Genomic DNA, 19,719 nt, shown 5'->3' on the forward strand with positions numbered 1-19,719 from the left:
TTAGGATTTGACCATTTTACGTGTTCACAGTTTTCTCCGTAATGTTAAAAGCTAGGGAGATATTTTATTGAACATATTGGGAGTGACAACTAGACCCAGTCGACAACGCCAAAACCTGTATTTCGGTACAAAATGGAGTTAGCCGATTTGCAAGTTAAGCCATCGATATTTAATTATAATAGTTAATAACAGAAATTTTTGGATAAATTTTTGGATGAAATACAAATTGCACAACTTTAAAATCGCATAAAATAATCCGCATAAAAAGAGACCTTACTGTATATATTATAGTGTTAATGAGAATATAATAATGATGATATCTATAAGAAAAATTTTATTAATGTTCCGTGCATTGCATCCTTGCAGGGCCTCCCGATCTACATTCTTATTTTTTATCCAAACTTACTCTATAATTTCCAAACACCTTTTTTTTGTTAACCTATGGTGAATATCAGCTGTTTGAGTTGTCGGGACTAGTTCTCGGAGAATAGGTATTTAATCGTTACAAAGGGCACGTCTTTTAGCCGGGAAAGAGCCTACAGGTATAATAAAATATACAAGGGTGGATTCATTATGTTCATCGATACTCATGGGGAAAGTGTTTGTTAAAACTCTTTAGTTGCAAACTGAACATCTGTTCTAAGAGTTGAATGGCGAGAAGAAGGTAGTATTTAACATACTTTTACTAATACTTTTATTTATGGAAATATAACATTAATAAGAACTTTAAATCAAAAAAAATATTTTAAGTTATTTGTTGGTAAATCTGCTTTTTGTGTCATAGAAAGATTTTAGCGATTTTTTGTCGCATTTCAAACTTTTAAATATCGGTTTAGTTAGGTAGTATATTCGCACACTGTTTATTTTCTAGTTATTTTTCAGTCGACTTCAAAATTCCTTGAAGGCGTGTGTTTAGATCAACACCAAATAAAACTGACAATATATTTATTTAATGTTTCAAAAGCTTTAAAAAGGAAACAGTCGATCTAAATTCCTTAATTTTAAAACATAAAAAGTCTGACAAAACTACATTTACATAAGAACACTCTTATAAGGATCACCCTAACAGGTGAATACATACAAATATACAAAACATATATACACAAAGGTTAAAACATGTAGAGTAAAAGCGTTTTAAACAGGTATTTAATTTTTGTATCATACACAGATTCGGTATGAGGACGAGGACGAAGATGAAGGGCCTCAGCCCGACCCTACTCTGGAGCAGGGTCTTCCTATTCCGGTACGTCTCCAGGGCAGTTTTCCTCCAGAACTGGCCAGCACACCACTCGAGGACATCGACCCATTTTACCATAACCAAATGGTAAGTTAAGCAAAGAATTGTTATCTGTTTAACTATTCAAACAAAATGTGCTTCACTCTTAACAATTTTGCCATTAAGCATTACATTAGCACGTCAGCAGGTTAAAAGAAACGAACGTTTATCTTTAAATTGGAATTTTTTTGTTGAACATCTAATATTTTCGTCAAAATTTTAGTTATTTTTCTTTAATTACTGAAATGAAACATTTTAGAAGATATGTTAAAATTTCTGTTTTACAATTCAAATGTTTACCACTGAGTGAATCATTTTCTATTGTTCTCGTTTATTGCACCACCCATTTATTTTTTGCATTACAATCGTCGATGACATCCTAACTAAAAAAATTACAATTTGAAAATAAAAATCAAGCTGTTTTTGAGTTTTTCTCTCTATCAAACCAAAGATTTTTTTAATGAAATATCCTGTATAATAAAGCATTTTTAAATATATTTTTTAAAAATATAAGTTTGTATAAAGTTTTATAGCTCTACAGTTAATAATTTTGGAAATATTTACACTTTTATCGAGAAAAATTGTAAAATTTAAGGGTACACGTAAACTCATCACTAATTAGCAGAATGGCACTCGTAGATATTACAAATTCATCGCCACAATAAAACGAGCGATTTTAAAATAGACCCGTAGAGATTTGCAAACTGATCACTGGCCCACCTGCACGCCATGGACGTGTACGAACTCATCATTTTATAGCCCCCCATAAAGTTATTAGATCCTCCGGGATATAGGAAACTGATCACCGGCATCCTTTGGAGATAGGTAAACTCATCACCGCAGATAGGTAAATTCATCACCGCAGATAGGTAAATTCATCACCAGCATTTTCGCTAAAAGGCGCTGGTTTCTTATGCGGAAGATTGCCTGTTACCTCCCACACTTCTCGTTTTTGTGGTAATTCATTAAAATCAGAAATTATTTTAAGCAAATTGCTTTAAAATAGATATTAATATCGGGTTTCTTACGGTGTGACCTATAAGATGTACCTGCCAATCTAAACAGTTTTGAATTGTGAAAATTTAGTTGCATAGGTTTTCGATAGTGAACTTTATAATGAAAATATTTATGAGCATCTGCTGTTTCCGTTTATATCAGCAATAGTCCCCAACTTATATTTTGGAGCATCTTGAAATGTCCGCTTTAGATTCCGTTTTAGATTCATCTGTCGGATTGCTTGATGCGCTTCCCCATTGTCTTCGGTACAGGTGGCATAAAAGGCAAACGATCGTTACTCCTATTCCTTCGAATACAAGAGATGTCCGTTGTTGTCGTTGTTGTTAGATGTTCTTTGGAAGAAGAAGTTTTTGATGGTCTCTTCGATAAGTCTTCTTGAGCTTTTATCTAGCAGGAGTTATATAATTTATTTATATAAAATAGTTAAAATATTTTGCCTACCATATAGGGTATTATTATGGGGGTTGAAAACTGGGACAGAAACTATTGGGCTGGAGATAAAGCAAGCAAAACAAATCGAAACTTATGCGAACGGCACTCAGGGTTTATTTGGAGTAGCTGGGTCGTGGATAAGTGAATGGCAAAGGGATTGGATTGGGGCAACCACAAAAAAATTAAACAAAGGGGTGCTTACATGAATCTTCTGGAACAAATGGACAAACAAAACCACAGGAAGGACCTTTAGCTATTTAAAATAAGGACGCCGCTTCGAGGTATCAAATTAAAACGATTACAACAACTAGTTGTAACTATTGAAATAATTATTAAAAATGCAAAATATATCTTTTTAAATGAAACTCAAAAAATGGGGTATAAACTTTTTTCTAAATAAATAAAAAATGGTTTAGAGAAATAAATCAAACATTTATTGTTGTCTCACCACAAGCAGCTACAAAAATAAATGGCACAAATTACTATATTAATAGTTACAAAAATAAATACCAAAATAACAAAGAAACGCTTACTTTGTCCTATCTGTTTACAAACTCTGTTTACAAGTGGGAGATGCTACAAAACTTAGAAAGAAATTGTTACAAATACAAAAATTTCTTTAAAATGAAACTATTTGTAGAGATGTTTTTTTAACGCCTTAAGACATATATTTTTAATTATTACAAATTCTTAAATTTTAATGAAAGCAATTATTAATATTAAAAAACGTCTATTTTTACTTTGAAATTTAAACACAAAAAAAGTTACCTTGATTGCACTAAATTGCACTTTAAAATATTTCTGGGGTTACCTTCTCTGCCACACGGTCAAATCGATCTCCAAACTGTGAACGATGCTCTGAGACGGCTTCTTGAGACAAATACAAACTTGAGGTTGAAAGTTTGGAACACAAACTTTGGACTGGCCTTCTTAAACAACAGGAACAGGTAGAATTAGACTGCAACTACACATTGAACTTTACAATTAACTGCCACTACACACTATATTTCCATGAAAAGGGGCGAAGAACGAGAAAAAAATACAAATTCGAAGTAGAATTTGGACTAAACGCTGGAAACAGTTGTCTCTGACAACGCCTCAGCGAGAGTGAGCAATTATCTTTTAAATTATTTCGCTTAACTTGGTATAAAAAAAACATATACGGTTAAATTCCTATTTCTTTGACACAAAAAAAATCCCAAAGCGGCTTCGAATAAAAGAAATGCCGAGGAAAAACACATCTGTGAAATATAAACAAACTTTAAAATGGATTACATTAACTCCAGCAACGCAAATAAAAGATTGAAAACACTTTTGGGTATTTTAACTTACTAACTTAACTAACAAGGCATTTTATATACGAATTTTCATATTATTCCGTATTATTGGTTTGTGGTTGTATAATATATTCTTAGTAGCTGAGCACCTCAAAAAAAAAATAGCCCAATGGTGTTAGTTTTGGATATCTTAGGGACCATTCTAGAGTATCCTATACGATCCGACTGTAGCTGTAGTTAATATTTAGCACATGCTTAACCTAGAAAGATGTGGTGGTGCTCCCCATGTTTAAATTACATATTTTGTCTAATTCCCAAAGGAACATCCTCTAAAAAGCCATGCACTTCGTGTGTTAAAAATATATGAGACTCCTGTTCCTCTTCCTGACCACATGTTCTAAGAAGTAACTCGAAATAGGTGAAGACTTTCATCGGAGTAATAATGATAGTCAAACTTGCGTCTTAACAACATTGCTTTCACTCAATGATGAAACGGACAATCCAATCCTTTTCCACAATTAAATATCGATGGAAATCTACCTGTAAATGTGTTTCATAAACAGGTACCTGTGGGTTTACTGATACTCTTGAGGCATATATGAGGCTAAGGTATTCTCTCCTGAGTTAAAGGGATGGTTCGCCTGATTCAACATACATACCTTGAACTGAGTTTGCGCAGTGTGCTCCCAGTGCAATTCTAATTGCTGAATTGTGTAATGGATCTAGTACATTCAACAGTGAACCAGCAGCTAAGTTGTAGACAACAGCATTATAAACTAATTTTGAACAAATTACGGTTTTGTGCACAGTCATAAGAGTTTGGAAGTCGGCCCCCCATTGTTTATAAGACATACATTTCATTAAGTTGAGGCTGTTTTGAGCTGACAGTCGGAGTGAGTGGATGTGGTCCTGTCAAGATAGTCGATTATCCAGTTTTACTTCCAAGAAGTTAATCGATTCTGAATAATTTATTGATAGATCCTTTAGGTAGAGTTTCGGTAGTATAATGTGTTTTATTGAATTTTTACTGAATATTATTGCTTTTATTTTAGTGGGAGAAAATTCTAGGCCAGTAGTGTTCGACCAAGTCATTTTGTATATATTTATTTCTTGACAGTATGTAACAAGATCATTGGCAAATAGGGGGACTTTGACTATTGGGCTAAATGATGTAGCAATGTCATTGATGGCAATTAGAAAAAATGCAACACTAAGAGTAGAGCTTTGGGGAATGCCGTTTAATTGTATTTTGGTGTCTGAAAGAACATTATCTATTCGAACTTTTAAGTTTCGTCTATATAGGTAATTACTAATGAATTTAATATTTCCTCGAATCGATTAACTTCTCAGAATTCGTATAAAATCTAATCTCCAAATTGTATCATATATAGGCTTTATTTTGAAAAAGATAGCCAAACATTCTTGACCACATCTAAATGACAGATTCAATATATTCTAGGTTGTCTAATGTAGATCTGGACTTTCTAAATCCAATTTGTATAGGGCTAAGTAGCTGCCAATCTTCTAGGTACCATATTAGTCTGTTGCTTTCCATTTTTTTAAGTACTTTACACATAGTAGAAGTTAAAGAGATTGGTAGGTAAGACTCTGGGTCCGATTTATTCTTGCCTTGTTTAAGAGCTGGTACGGTAATTGAGTTATACCAATTAATTGAGAAAACATTCTTTGTCGAAATAAAATTATAGAGATGCAGAAGGTATTGTGTGCCTTCCGTTGGAATAGCTTTTAAAAATGTAGCAGATATGTTATCAGACCCTGGGATAGTGTTTTTAACTTTGTTGAATGTTTCTAATGGTTGATCCATTGTAAATATGACATTTAGAGGTAAATTATTACGGTCATCAACATTTATACAGGCATTACTAAATTTATTTTTATGAACTAATAAACTTGTAGATAGGTTTTCGTCACTGCTATGTTGTTAATATACGTTTGCTAATACGGAAGCTATTTCTTGCTTTTTTTAATGAATATGGTTATCACGTTCTAGGTAATGGATGGTGTTAAATGATTTTTCCCGTATATTCTGTTGATCATTTACCAAACTTCAGAAGTAGGGGTAGATGAATTTAAAGATGATACATATTTTTTACAGGTTTCTCTTTTACTTTTCTCTAAAATATATCTAGAGTAGGCCCTTAATCTTTTGAATTACAGCTGGTTATTTAAAGTTGGGTACCTTCTAAATTTATAAAACGCCTTTTTTGGCTCTTTAATTGCTGTTTTACATTTCGACTTCCACCATGGGACTGAAGCATGTTTTTTAGGAAACTTTAGAAAAATCTTATGAGCTTTTGATGTTAAAAACTGTATGAAATAGAATACTCTAGAGTTTATATCAATATCTGTATCAAAGGGCTGTAGGAACTAAGAAAAGACTAAAGAGACCTCTGCATTTTCAGACACCATTTATTGTATGGGATTCATACGGAGATATGGTCACTGTTTATAATTAATATGGAAAAATGATCACTTCCATACAAATGGGATGTCACATTCCATGATATATATGGTTGAACGACAGGGTCACAAAGGAACAAAAATTAGGAAATCATCGCCAGTGGAAATATTAAATCTTGGTATTGTTCCATCGTTAAGGATATTCATATTAGAATCAGTAAAAATTTGTTTGATTTTAAGTCCCAAGGAATCTATTTTTTGCCTTCTTAAAGTATATTGTGGGCATTAAAATCGCCTAAAATAATACGAGGCTCTGAGATTTTATTGATATTATTTTATTTATGGAAAGTTTAGTTTAGTTGCCTCTAACTCAGTTTTTAAACGTTGCATCATCATCAACCTGGATACGTCAATTGCTGGACATAGATCTCCCTCAGTCTTTCCATATGTCTCTGTCTCTGACCTAAGATCAGATAACGTCGCAAGAAAGACAAAATGCCAAATATATAAAACCCTAATAAGACCGGTACTCACATATGGCTCAGAAACCTGGACACTTACTAAAAGAGAGGAAACGTTGTTAGCCACCATCGAAAGAAAAATCTTGCGACACATATATAAGGGCACAAAAGAAAACGGAATATGGCGAAGACGATACAACTCTGACCTATACAAAATATACCAGGATCCGGATATTATAACATTCATCAAAATAGGACGGCTGCGTTGGATAGGACATGTAGAAAGAATGGAAGAAGGCGAAATACCAAACAAAATATTCAAACAGATGCCAGTAGGAAAAAGAACAAGAGGAAGACCGAAACTGAGATACTTAGAACAAATAGAAAATGATATAACAACCTTAAAAATAAAAAACTGGAGAAAAAAAGCACGAAACAGATCGGAATGGAGAAGAATCCTAGAACAGGCCAAGACCCAAAAAGGGTTGTCGAGCCAGGGATGATGATGATGATCATCATCAACCTGGATACGTCAATTGCTGGACATAGATCTCCCTTAGTCTTTCCATATGTCTCTGTCTTGTGCGGCTTGCATCCAAATATTGCTAACACGCTTCAGGTCATCAGTCCATCTAGTTGGTGGCCGTCCTCTGCTCGTATTGCTTCTTGTCTTGGTCTCCACTCGTCTCCACTCGAGTACAGGGATAACACACTAGTCAAAGATTTTCCTTTTAAGGCATATGGCTAGATCCGATTTACATACATAGTTTAATTTACCAAACGCTGCCCAGGCTAATCCTATGCGACGTGTGAGCTCACATCTCTGGTTACCTCTGCCCAACAACTCATCTGGTTATCCCGGCACAGACAAAATTTTCAATTTCTAATTTAACTGAGCTGCCACCGTGCTTTGAAGGGCACGTAAAGCCGTCGGTCCCGGCTACGAAAGTAGTCGTTAAATCATGTTAGAGGCGCTTGCGCGACCTTAAAACCCTAACACTAGACCTTAGCCAGAAGGTTACACGAACTTTACTTTTTTCTGCCCAACCGAATTTCATGTCCTAAGTACTTATACGATGTAGTCTGCACAATATACCTTTTATCAATAGCAATATTTCGGTTTAGTACCAGATTAGTCATTCTTTCCATCGTATTCATATTAATCTTTAATCCGACCTCCAAGGAAGCGTGATATAATTTTTCAAACATTATTGAATCATCCATACGATCGGCTATAAGGACGATGTCATCTGCAAATCTCAAATGACTAAGCTTCTTTCCATTTATATTGATACCATGCTGATACCAGCAGATCGACTGTATATAAGCTTCCCACCATTACCTGATACACCCATCATTTGTCCTGGTAAACCCAGGGTTTCTGAATTAAAAATAGCAATAGTTCTGACAAAGCTGCCCTTCTTTGCTAGAGGTTTGCCTGTAGGACTCTGATTCGGTCATCGAGATATCTGGTGGTCTTACAGAATGCCTTTCCAAGTATGTAATATGCCTTGAAATGGGCAACCTTCTACGTTTTGTAAGAGATCTGGTCAATCGAAAAAACTAGGATTTGTCGAGTCCTCCCACATTCCAAGATTTTAATAGTTTTAATTTTCTTTCATGTACATTTTCCGCTTACACATAAATTTGCAATCTACTAGGTCATCTAACTACTGGAAATGCTTTTTAAAATTGTTCCTCATGATTCACGAAGTGTTTAAAAGCACAAGACAAGACGTTTGTCTAGTCTTGTGTGTCTTGTGCTTTGTGAAGACAATGTCTTCACACAAAGAAATATTTACCAAATTGCACATTCTACCAACTCTCTTTATTTGATCTACAAATAATACGCAATATTACACACAATTACATATTGAGCAATATATTGATGATATTGGACGTGTTTAGGGGCTACTTTAGGTTAAAGTTTGTTTTGATTTATTACGATCACATTATTTTCCATCGATGGAGCCTAGATGGTCATTTTTCCTTTACAATTTTTGTTAAAACTGTATACATGACATTCGGTAGTGCTAATTAACCATTAATTATTGTTGTTTGTCCCTACAGTAAACTTTTCTAACAAACGAAATGAAGCAATAAATTCTTGGTAGATCAATAAACCGCCATAAAAAATTCAAACAGTTCTAAATTCAACCCTCGGTAGGGTTCTATGTGCTGAATTAGTAGTAAATAATTAATTAACCGAAGTTATATATCCTAGAAAAAGATAAGCGATCAAACAAAACTTCAAGCTCACACATCTATTACAAAAACAAAACAATTATCGCTGAACGTCATAGATTCAATGAAGTCATAAATAAATTTATAATTTATTTAATATTACCGTGAGGTCAAAAAATTTAATAAACTTAAAAGGTACCCTGCTTAAAATGTACCCTTAAAATAAACGATAGTTAAGATAGGCAAAATTCCCTCACTCTCATAATTAAATTTTTTCCATTTTTTACGTTCTATGTGATTAAAAAAAAAGATTCAGCTCAACTTTAAGCAGCCACTCCCTCTGCCTACTTCCTACCGCCAAAAACGTAATTTTTCATTTTTATTATTATTTTTTTCGGTGAGTTGCAACAAATTTCTAAATTTCAAAAAATTCACACGCATAATTTATCTTTTTACAAAAAAAAGCTTTTTTTTTGCAAAAAGCGTGGTAACTTTTGTTGGGGCATGGCTGCAGGTCTAGTTTATTTTAGTATGTGTATTTAATTAAAAACTATATTTCTGATTTTTTTAGATTTTTCCGTTAGATGCGTCACCTTCAAAAATCCAAAAAAGTGTTTTTACAGGTGTTTTTTGAAGATTTTCTAGAATTTATAGACTTCAAAATTGATTAAATCGGGGTTTTTTATAAGATAGATATAATTTGAAGTAACTAGGTCCTTTAACCCTCTAACTGGCATATTCTAAAAATTATTCTAAGACTTGGGAAGTTTAATAATGTATTAAGAAACCTAGAAAAGCTATTAAAATGTAGGTATCAATTTTTGTTTGGCTTCTAGTTAAAAAAAAGTAAAGGGGTTCTCAGGGAACCCTTGCCGGTTTAAGTTAAAAATAGCGTTTTATTCATTTGAATGGATTTTATTAAAATAAACTTAAAAACAAACGGAAAAGAATGTGTGTACACTATTTTTTATGGTGATAATTATAAAAACAGTTTTTGGCATTAGAGCAACATAAATAAAGATTACATTTGCTACAAACACATTGAGTTTTCGACACAGCAAAATTTACATTTTTTTACCACTCTCTTTATGGAGCCAAAGTGGAAAGTAATCAATACCGACGAAGCGAATGTCATCAATGGGATGTTTTGCTTTTTTTCAAATGCCAGAAGTAGTTGGTTGCGGTGAGTTCGATTGTGATTTTGATGTTGAAGGTCGGGCAAGTACACGTTTTTCACTGAATACGACGAGAGTAGTAGCAATTTGTTCTCTGAATTCTGGTAGCTGCAACAACTTTTCATGTTCCGCTGAGATATTGCTCGAATCATTATATTTTTCAGCATGTATGCAACGGTACAAAATATAAGCGTTTATTGCAGCCATATCGAACAAGTGGTAGAAAATTCGAACCATTGCACTACGTGTCTTCGCTCTAATATGGTAGCGACTCATCAATCCATCCATCAGATCGACTCCTCCCATATGTCTGTTGTATTCCCGAATGATCTGCGGACAGACAGTTGACTTCGATGTATTTCTTTTTCTTTCAATCATATCCTGGTACTTTTGCAATATGTTGATTTGGCTTTGCTCTCAAAAACGGCTCAATGCCAACGTAAGTCGATGCCAGCCGCACGTGCTTGGTATCTTTCCATAAAATTGTACTGAAATCAACACCATATGCAGATCCAACATATTCAACAGAATATCCTCTTTCTTCATCTTTGATATCCTTATCCAACAAAAGCTTACAGTTTGGGATTCCATTTGTCCGTATTGTACCAAGGCTATAGATTCCTCTTGTACGTAAATAAACTAACAAAGAAAAAGTCGTATAGAAATTGTAGAAGTAAAGGATGTGATGAGAAAAGCTGGGTATGGTCTGTGACAAACGTACAACAACGTTTGATGTGCTTCCAAGATCGGGTGCGCCAGAAAGAATTATATTCGCCTGCACCGTTGTAAATTTCGAAACGATATGCATAACCTTGAGAATCACAAAGCACAAACAGTTTGATGCCACATTTTTGTGGTATATTTGGCATAAATTGACGAAGACGATGCTTGAGTTTGCTCGAACAATCTGCTCATCAACACACAATCTAGCCGTCTTAGGAATTGAATCGAAACGATTGTTAACCTTGTCAGCCAATTTCCGGATGCGAAACAGTGGATCATAGCCTGGCTGACCTTTTCGAATGCGCTGCCTTTCATCTTGAAATGATAAGTGTTTCTTTATTTCCATAAACTTTTTTACAGGCATTGTCTTCTGGATGGGGGCGAATGAATTTTTGCTCCAGTAGCTGTCAAAATTAGGGTATTGATAAATCGACATGAACATCAACACTCAGATAAATGTTCGAATCTATCCACCACTCTTGGCGTATTTTGTATTGATATTTTCTTAACGAGCTGCAGCGTTCGTTTCATTGGCCATCAAATCAATAATCTCTTTTGTGAAGAACTAATTAAAGAGTTTTATTGGTGTTTTCAGTTCTTTTATTGACGATGGCAACCGTGCATCTACTTGATAAGCTACTTCGTTTACACGCAAGCGCATTGATCGCTTACGCCACGTCACCTTGATAAATTGTTCCGAATCTTTTTGGATATCCTGAATAGCTGAAAATGAGAATAAAAATTGTACACTATTGCTAAATTATGAATATAGAATTATTACCTCTCCCAGTAAAACAAGAAATAGAAGGCGTGATTAAATGACCATAATCTTCCATTATTGATAATGGCGAACGGGGTCGTTTCGTTGGCTTAAAACTTGCAGCATGTGTGACATCGGCGGCTGAAGTAGATGGAATTACTTTCATAGATATAGACGGCCCAGCCTCCTCTTTTTCTAAAGATTCGACACATTCGTCAGCTTTCATTTGCACCGCCGTTGTCATTTTTGATGATGCAGCAGGTGCTTCTATGTCACTAATATTTAGCCACATGTTCACATTTTGAATAAAGTAGGCGCTTGTTTCCCCTGCTTGCATTTCACGGATACACTCTGAAATCATGTCATCTGGAGCGATCTCATCCGGCTCGTAATCTGGGTCGATGTTTGGATCATCACTGCTATAATCAGCTTCTGACGAATCCGTTTCAACAAAGTCCATAAGTTCTTGAATTTCATCTTCGGTCATTACTGACAAATTAAACCTTGTCTTTCTTCAGTTGTTATTGCCTTCCATTTCCAGATGCAAAATATACAAATAAGTGATGAAACGTTGGGAAACAATAGCACAACAAAGTGAGACAAAACTTCACATAAACCGGCAAGGGATCCTTCAGGAACCCTTTTTATTTTTGCTTTTAAAGCACACTCAGAATACTTGTTTTGTAATAATTACAATATTCCACGCTACTATAAGTATTAAAATGGTAGAGACATATTATCTAGTTAAACTTTTACCTAACATTATTTTTTTAATGATATCGTACTATACAGGTCATACACACAAGTGGCTAGTAAGAAAGAACAATATTCTAGGATATAATATAAGAATCAAACGATTTGTATGGTTAGAAAGATCTACAAACGTACCTAATATTCCTACAAAGTAAAAACTAATACAATATATGTATAATAAAGATTAAAAAGAATAATTTTTACCTTTTTTTTTCAGACTTTTGTAGTTGTAAGTAAAGGCAAGGACATTTTTCGGTTTAGTGCAATAAATGCTCTTTGGATACTTGACCCTTTCAACCCAATAAGGCGAGTGGCTATTTACATCCTCGTTCATCCGTTATTTTCACTTTTCATCATTACAACCATCCTTGTCAACTGTATCCTTATGATAATGCCTACAACTCCCACCGTAGAATCAACCGAGTAAGTATTATTTTTATAGTATAATCTTAATTTTATAAAACCTGATATTAAACTTTAGTAAAGTTACACTCTCTCACATATAGTAAAGAAAAAGAAAGACCGCAAACGACCAAGGCATATCGTAGAAAACTACGAAACACTTCCCTGATTTGTATTTGGATTTCATGTTCTTTATTAGTAACCTATTTACAATATAATATTTCCAGTCTAAAGTAGAAAAATGATAACTCAAGTTCAAAAGTTTTAGAATTCTTAATTATATAAATTTAATATTTATATAAAAATGTTTCTAATATTATTTTTACCACTTTGTTCACATCAATCGTTAAAACTAAGTAAAAAACACATATTGTCTGCTTAAAATTGCGTAAATGATTCGAAAAAGTTTTGAAATTATTCTCAATGAACTGGAATACGAAACACCGCTTCATGTAAAGTTCTCAAATCATTCGAAAAGAACCTGAATATTTTTACTTCATATACGCAGGATGGTTCTAGTATCTAATGGAAACCGTATATGCTATTGATTATGTAAAAAAATAGGGCTTAAAGGAACTATAACGTTAAATTGGTCTTGTTTCATAGGAAAACCGCGGAGTGCTATCATTTAAAGGGGTGCGTTTTTGAGAAAGGATAAATTGGTCACTGTGCACTAGGGTGCATTTGGGTAAATTCTATGTAGTTTTCGTACATATATATATATATATATATATATATATATATACAGTAAAGTTGTTCAAAAATAAATTTCCTATCGAAATGTCCCTTTTAACGTGAAAATATTTTTTTTTTGACAAAAATATATTCAAAAAACGAAGCACAAAAAATAGAAACACACGCGTTTTGTTTACCCCATAACTTTTTTCCGTAGGGGTATAGGTATAGGCATTGAGTTACAGAAAAAAAAACTTCTATCCTTTTTCTTCAAAATGGCGTTTGGCAAAAGTCTTTAGGATTCACAGTATCCGAGATACGATTTTTCAAAGTTTGCCAGCGTAGCTTCTTTTCTGTAAACCAATACCTATACCTATATCCCTGTGAAAAAAAGTTATGGGGCAAGGAAGAAAAATTGCGTTTGTTCCTGTTTTTTGCTTCGTTTTTAAATGTATGTCTGTCAAAAAAAAATTCTTCTTCTTCTTCTTCTTCAAGTGCCATCTCCGCGGCGGAGGTCGGCAATCATCATAGCTATTCGGACTTTTGAGACGGCTGCTCTAAAAAGTTCATTTGATGTACATCCGTACCACTCTCTCAGGTTGCGCAGCCATGACATTCTACGCCTCCCTATGCTTCTCTTTCCTTGGATCTTTCCCTGCATAATCAGTTGGAGCAAGGTGTATTTCTCTCCACGTGTAATATGTCCGAGATATTCTAATTTTCTTGTTTTTATTGTATTTAAAATTTCCATTTCTTTGTTCATCCTTCCCAGAAGCTCTTTGTTTGTGACGTGTTCTGTCCATGATATTTTCAGAATTCTTCTGTACACCCACAGCTTGAATGATTCAAGTTTTTTTATTGATGTAGCATAGATTCAAAAAATGCATAGAATTCACCAAAATCTACTCTAGTGCATAGGGACTAATTATTCACCCTTTTCTTAAAAATGCACCCCTTATTTATATTTGGAGATCATTGACCATATAAAATAATAAAATCTCTTTGACGTTGTAGTTCCTTTCTAAAGTACATAATCAATAACCTAGTAGTCGGTATTACAGTAATACTTTTTTTCTTTTCAGAGTAATATTCACAGGCATCTACACGTTTGAATCAGCTGTGAAGGTGATGGCGAGAGGTTTTATACTTCAACCGTTCACCTACCTTAGAGATGCATGGAACTGGCTCGACTTCGTAGTCATAGCTTTAGCGTGAGTAGATTAGTCTTAGAATAGTTCATTCAGTAATATCTTATAGAATAGTTGATAATTTTGATTCTTGGTTCACTCTACAGAACAGTTCAACACTATAGTTGTTATTCTCGCCATCTTCATGACTTCGTGACGTTAAAGCTTCTAATATCTATATGATTATACCATGTAGGCAAAAAATGTAACCCCTCCGTCTATCTAGTTGGTACGATACAATTTACTGTTCAACATGGATAAGAACTTACAGCGGGGCAGTGGTATATTTTAGATCTACTTGGTATGGTAATCAACTTAATATTTCTAGTAGAAGTTTTCAGAAAAAGTTTGGTTATTGTGCGAAATATTTGTTATTTTTGATATCTTAGCTTTTATAAAAACTTTAAAACAAAATATAACAATTTTGAAAAAATAAAAAGAATGTATAAACCTTCGAAATTATTCATTTCTTTTATTGCCAAGGCCCTCTGTCAGAATATTATATGCGTCTATTAACTTTATAAAATTTATTTAATTCAAATACTTATTTCTCTTTTAATATTTTTTCCTTTGGCGATTTTTATAACCTAGTGATAGACTGTATTCTTCAGATGGTCTGTCTATTGGTCTAAGCAGTTGGTTAGGGGCTGTTTTCTAACTAACCTAATGATCAGACATACAAGATGGTCCTGTATCATTTTTGGTTTTATTTTTACCTTACCTAAACACTAGAACTTTTGACAATTCCACATTAACCGACCCTTGTTAACTTAGCAGCTATGACCGGTTAAGCCAAATATTCCAATCATCCTAACAGATTTAAATCGAAGATTTTCTTATACCTGGAGAGTTTTTCTATTTAAAGCCGTAGATACTTTCTAGTCTTTTTCTAGTTCCATGACTATTATCAATCGTTAGAAATCATGCTCGTTACTACATTCAACATTATGGCTTGCTTGGCTTGAGTTGATTTAAATAATTATGTCACCGATAGTTCATACCATTCTCCTAAGTTTTTTGATGTTTTTCTTATGCCATGACTACATGTACCTTTTTTTGGAAAGAGGAAATTTTCATAAGACCGTTAGGGTAGACCGCAGAATCCTAAGAAACCTGGGTACTGCGCTTCCCCCTGGTGTGTGGGATTCAGTCCGGTCGCCCGATCCAGACACCTGTGAGGCCAAGCGAATCTATCGTGAGAACGCGACTGCCTACCCTAAAACCCCGCTGCGTGCACCTGGTACGTGTTCTTAGAAAACGTTACTTCGGTTACTTCGCTGCTGACCCTCTCGCTACAGCATGTTAGTAATGCCCAAAGTAATAAGAACTAGTTTATCTTTTTACTTGCAGTCTTCTGTCACTCTTTCATCCTTATTTTACTCTCTCTCGTGTTTCCTTTTTTTATTATTTCTGTTATTAGGTCTACTAGCACGTTAAAGTTATCTGCGTTTGGAATGGCTACAGTCATAATATTCTTTGGTTTTGCCTCTTCTAAGGTTGTTTTTATATCTTGTTGTTTATCGTGAAAAACGTTGCAATTAAATACGCGATGCTCTGCGTCGTCGTGCACTCCGCATTTTATACATAAATCGTGTTCGGTTTCTTATGCGATATGTATAAGACCTAAATAAAAAGTAATGTGTTGTTTTAAACTTACATTTATACCACTCTTTCACATCTGGAATTAGTGTCTTTGTCCATTGTCCTTTTCTGTCTGGGTCTCTCATTCTTGTTGCCGTTCGTTTAGCATTTGTTCTCTTACCTTGGCTTTCAACCGTATTAGGTGACCGTAATCAGTGTCGTATAAGATCTTAGGTTCTTTTGCTATGAGATTAATATGAAGCGTAGCCGCAATCACTTGTAGGGCTATCGTTGATGTAGTATGGTACGCATATATTACCTTGAGAAGGAGTTTTCTTTGGGTTCAAACCACATTTACCTTAGATCTTTCCTTGTATCTTCAAATTTAAAGCTCATATTTTTTTAGTCTATCTCATAATGTAATCGAAGTATTTCAGGCTGCCTAAAACGTATATGGTCTTACATTCTTCGCACACTTGTCCCATTTAACAGTCGCTATTACTCAGGACCATTGTATTGATCGGCCATTATGACAATGGGAAAATTTAGATCTTTACTTAAGTACTTTACTGGTAACTTCCTATGTGTTCTCTCAGACGTTTCTGATCTTGAGAACAGAAACTGAAAGGCACCTGCTCCGAAGTCAGACACCCTTTGATAGATTTATTTCGCTACGGATATTTAATTTCTACCATAACTCCAATATCTGGGAAATGTTCCCCTTTCCACTAAGTAGGAAGATTTGTAATGAGAGACTAAAAACCACACACGAATTTTTCTATTTTCTAACTTGTTATTTTAGTCTCAGTTTTTCATAAACGTAGACTTTTCAATAGGTTTCAGTCATACAGTATAATTCAGTATAATTCTACCCAGTAGAATATTGTAAGAGTTATAGGCTCGCCAAGTATTTGCACTAGTCTCTGTGCTTCATATTATTTATTTACAAAGGCTTTTCCTGAATGTGAACTTTATCAGAAAAAACATATTAGTATTTTTACCTACCTATTTTTACATTATTTCTTGGTATAATTTTTTTAGGCTTACAGTTATCTCTTAAATTGTCAATTACTCTTTTAACATCCAAAATCGTCATCATTATCATCTTTAGCTCGACAATCCTCTGTGGATCCTGGCTCACTCAAAAATTAGTCGCCATTCTGTTCGGTTTCTGGCAACATATTGCTATCTTCTGATGTCGAGTATCCCTAAGTTGGTCTCAACTTTATCTAACCACCCCTAATTCGCGGTTGGCCTCTGCTTCTTCTTTCTATAGCTGTTCCTGTCGTTAGCTTTTTAGCAATCATGTTGTCAGGCATTCATATTATGTGTCCGGCCCATCTAGTCGATGTGTTTTAATGAACGTTACGACCTCTGGTTCACTAAAGAGTTGGTATAATTTAAAATTAAAACTTTTGCGACACTGCCCTTAATTGTTTATAGCTCCAAATATTTTGCGGAGTATCTTACCCTCGAATATTCCCAGAAATCTTTCATCCTTCTGCGTTATGTACCCACTGCGTTATGTACCACCCCGTATGTAAAGACTGGCCTCATCAGTGTTTTGTACATAATAATTGTAGTTTTTTTGTATATTTCTTACGTGGAATTGTTTTTGAACTCCGTAGTGTGACATATTTGTAAGATTTATTCGTCTTTTAATTCCTTCGCTTAGTTTATTGGTAGTAGTCACTAGCTGGCCAAGGTATGTGAAACTGTCAACACGTTCAAATATATGACTTCCAAATGCTGTTTCCCGTTACTCATTTCTATAGAATCCTTAGTAACCAACATGTACTTGGTTTTGTCTTCGTTGATGACGGAGCCGACCTATTTTGCCGCTGTTTCCAATTTTAGAAAATATTGCTCAAATCTCGCTTGCTACGTCCTGTTATGTCAATGTCATAAGCGTATGCTAAGATTTGTATCGATCTATTGTAGTTAGTACCGCCGTCTCCAATTCGTGTGTCTCGGACTGCCTTTTCCAAAGCAATATTAGAAGGCAATCCCCTTTTCTGAGTCCATCCTTTATCTGAAAGGATCGAGAATTTTCTCCCTGTATTCTAACGCTGGTTTTTAAGTTAGACATTGTTATTCTCGTTAATCGGATAAGTTTTTCTGGCAGGTATACCAAACTCACGCGTTGATTGGTATAGTACTGTTTTCTTGACACTGTCGTATGCGGCCTTGAAGTCGACAAATAGGTGATGAGTTTCAATGTTAAATTCTAAGTATTTTTGTAATTGTAGTTCATTTATGAATCGTTTTACAATGTATTATAAATATAACGTGTAAGTACAAAACTTAGTACAAGACACTAAAAAAATAACGTTGGTTTCAACTAATTTCCATTTAAATTTTTTCAAAATTGTTAATCTTACTATGACATGTTTATTTATTATCCAACAGAGGTTTTTAGTTAGAGCTAATGATAGGAAATTTTAAGTATTTACTATGTTTAAACGTTGACTCCATCTTTAAATTATACAAATATGAAAGTAAATAAATAAATATTACAATAGATTCATCTTATTGCAACATACGTGACACTGAATAATCGATATTTTTAATATTCAATGGACATTATATTATTAATAGAAAAATATGTTTAATAATCTGTTAGTAAGTATATTAAAATATTTCTTAGGATGATTTTGTTTTTAAAATCAAAGTTCTTAATAAGGATCTGAAACTGATTTCTTGTGGCAGATCTAAGTTAAATATTGTGTTTATATGAGGTTGTTACAATTAATTGTAATAATAGTTACATTTTTAACTAGAAAAATTTGTTGTTTCGATTTTTATTCTAGAAATCGTTCGTAAAAAAGATTATTTAAGAATTTTGTTAAAAGGAGTGTGTAACCACCAAAGTTTTTGACGAGGTTATATCATTTCACAAAATTAAAAATTGACCCACTTGGCTGTGGTATTATAGACAATACTTTGGTTGAAAAGATATGAGGTGGATTTTTGTCCTGTAGAACTTCAAATTCTGATTAGGTGAAGTTCCATAGGGCAAAAATCCACCCTCATACTTCAATAACCAGTTATGTTAAGGTTATGTTATTTCACAAAATTTTAGATTGACCCACTTGGCAGCGGTGCTGTACGTAACAGACTTGTTTGGCTGAAAAGAAACGAGGATGGAGTTTTGCCCTACGGAACTTTACCTAATCAGAATTTGAAGTTCAATAGGGTAAAAATCCACCCTCGTATGTTTTTTTAGCCTAAGCATGGCTGTTGCCTACAAAACCGCTGCCAGGTGGGTCAAAATATTTTCCTTCATTCAGCATAGCCACTATAGCAGACCTACCTTCTAAAAAACTTAGATGGGAAAATCCGGTGGCAGCTTAAGAATGAACACGGATCAATTTTTTTTAAATTGCAGAACTGTG

The 19,719-nt window shown here is 34.1% G+C and overlaps 1 protein-coding gene across 1 annotated transcript in view; it reads left to right on the forward strand.

The window, feature by feature from the left end:
* The window catches only part of para (sodium voltage-gated channel paralytic), a 454,557-nt gene that overhangs the window by 265,057 nt on the left and 169,781 nt on the right, over positions 1–19,719 (forward strand). The window contains exons 5-7 of the mRNA XM_072545653.1: positions 1,169–1,324; positions 12,697–12,902; positions 14,639–14,767. Coding sequence (XP_072401754.1) covers positions 1,169–1,324; positions 12,697–12,902; positions 14,639–14,767 — 491 coding nt within the window. The remainder of the gene's footprint in view (positions 1–1,168; positions 1,325–12,696; positions 12,903–14,638; positions 14,768–19,719) is intronic.

The sequence above is a fragment of the Diabrotica undecimpunctata genome, chromosome 10 (assembly GCF_040954645.1).
Source record: "Diabrotica undecimpunctata isolate CICGRU chromosome 10, icDiaUnde3, whole genome shotgun sequence".
Lineage (NCBI taxonomy): Eukaryota > Metazoa > Arthropoda > Insecta > Coleoptera > Chrysomelidae > Diabrotica > Diabrotica undecimpunctata.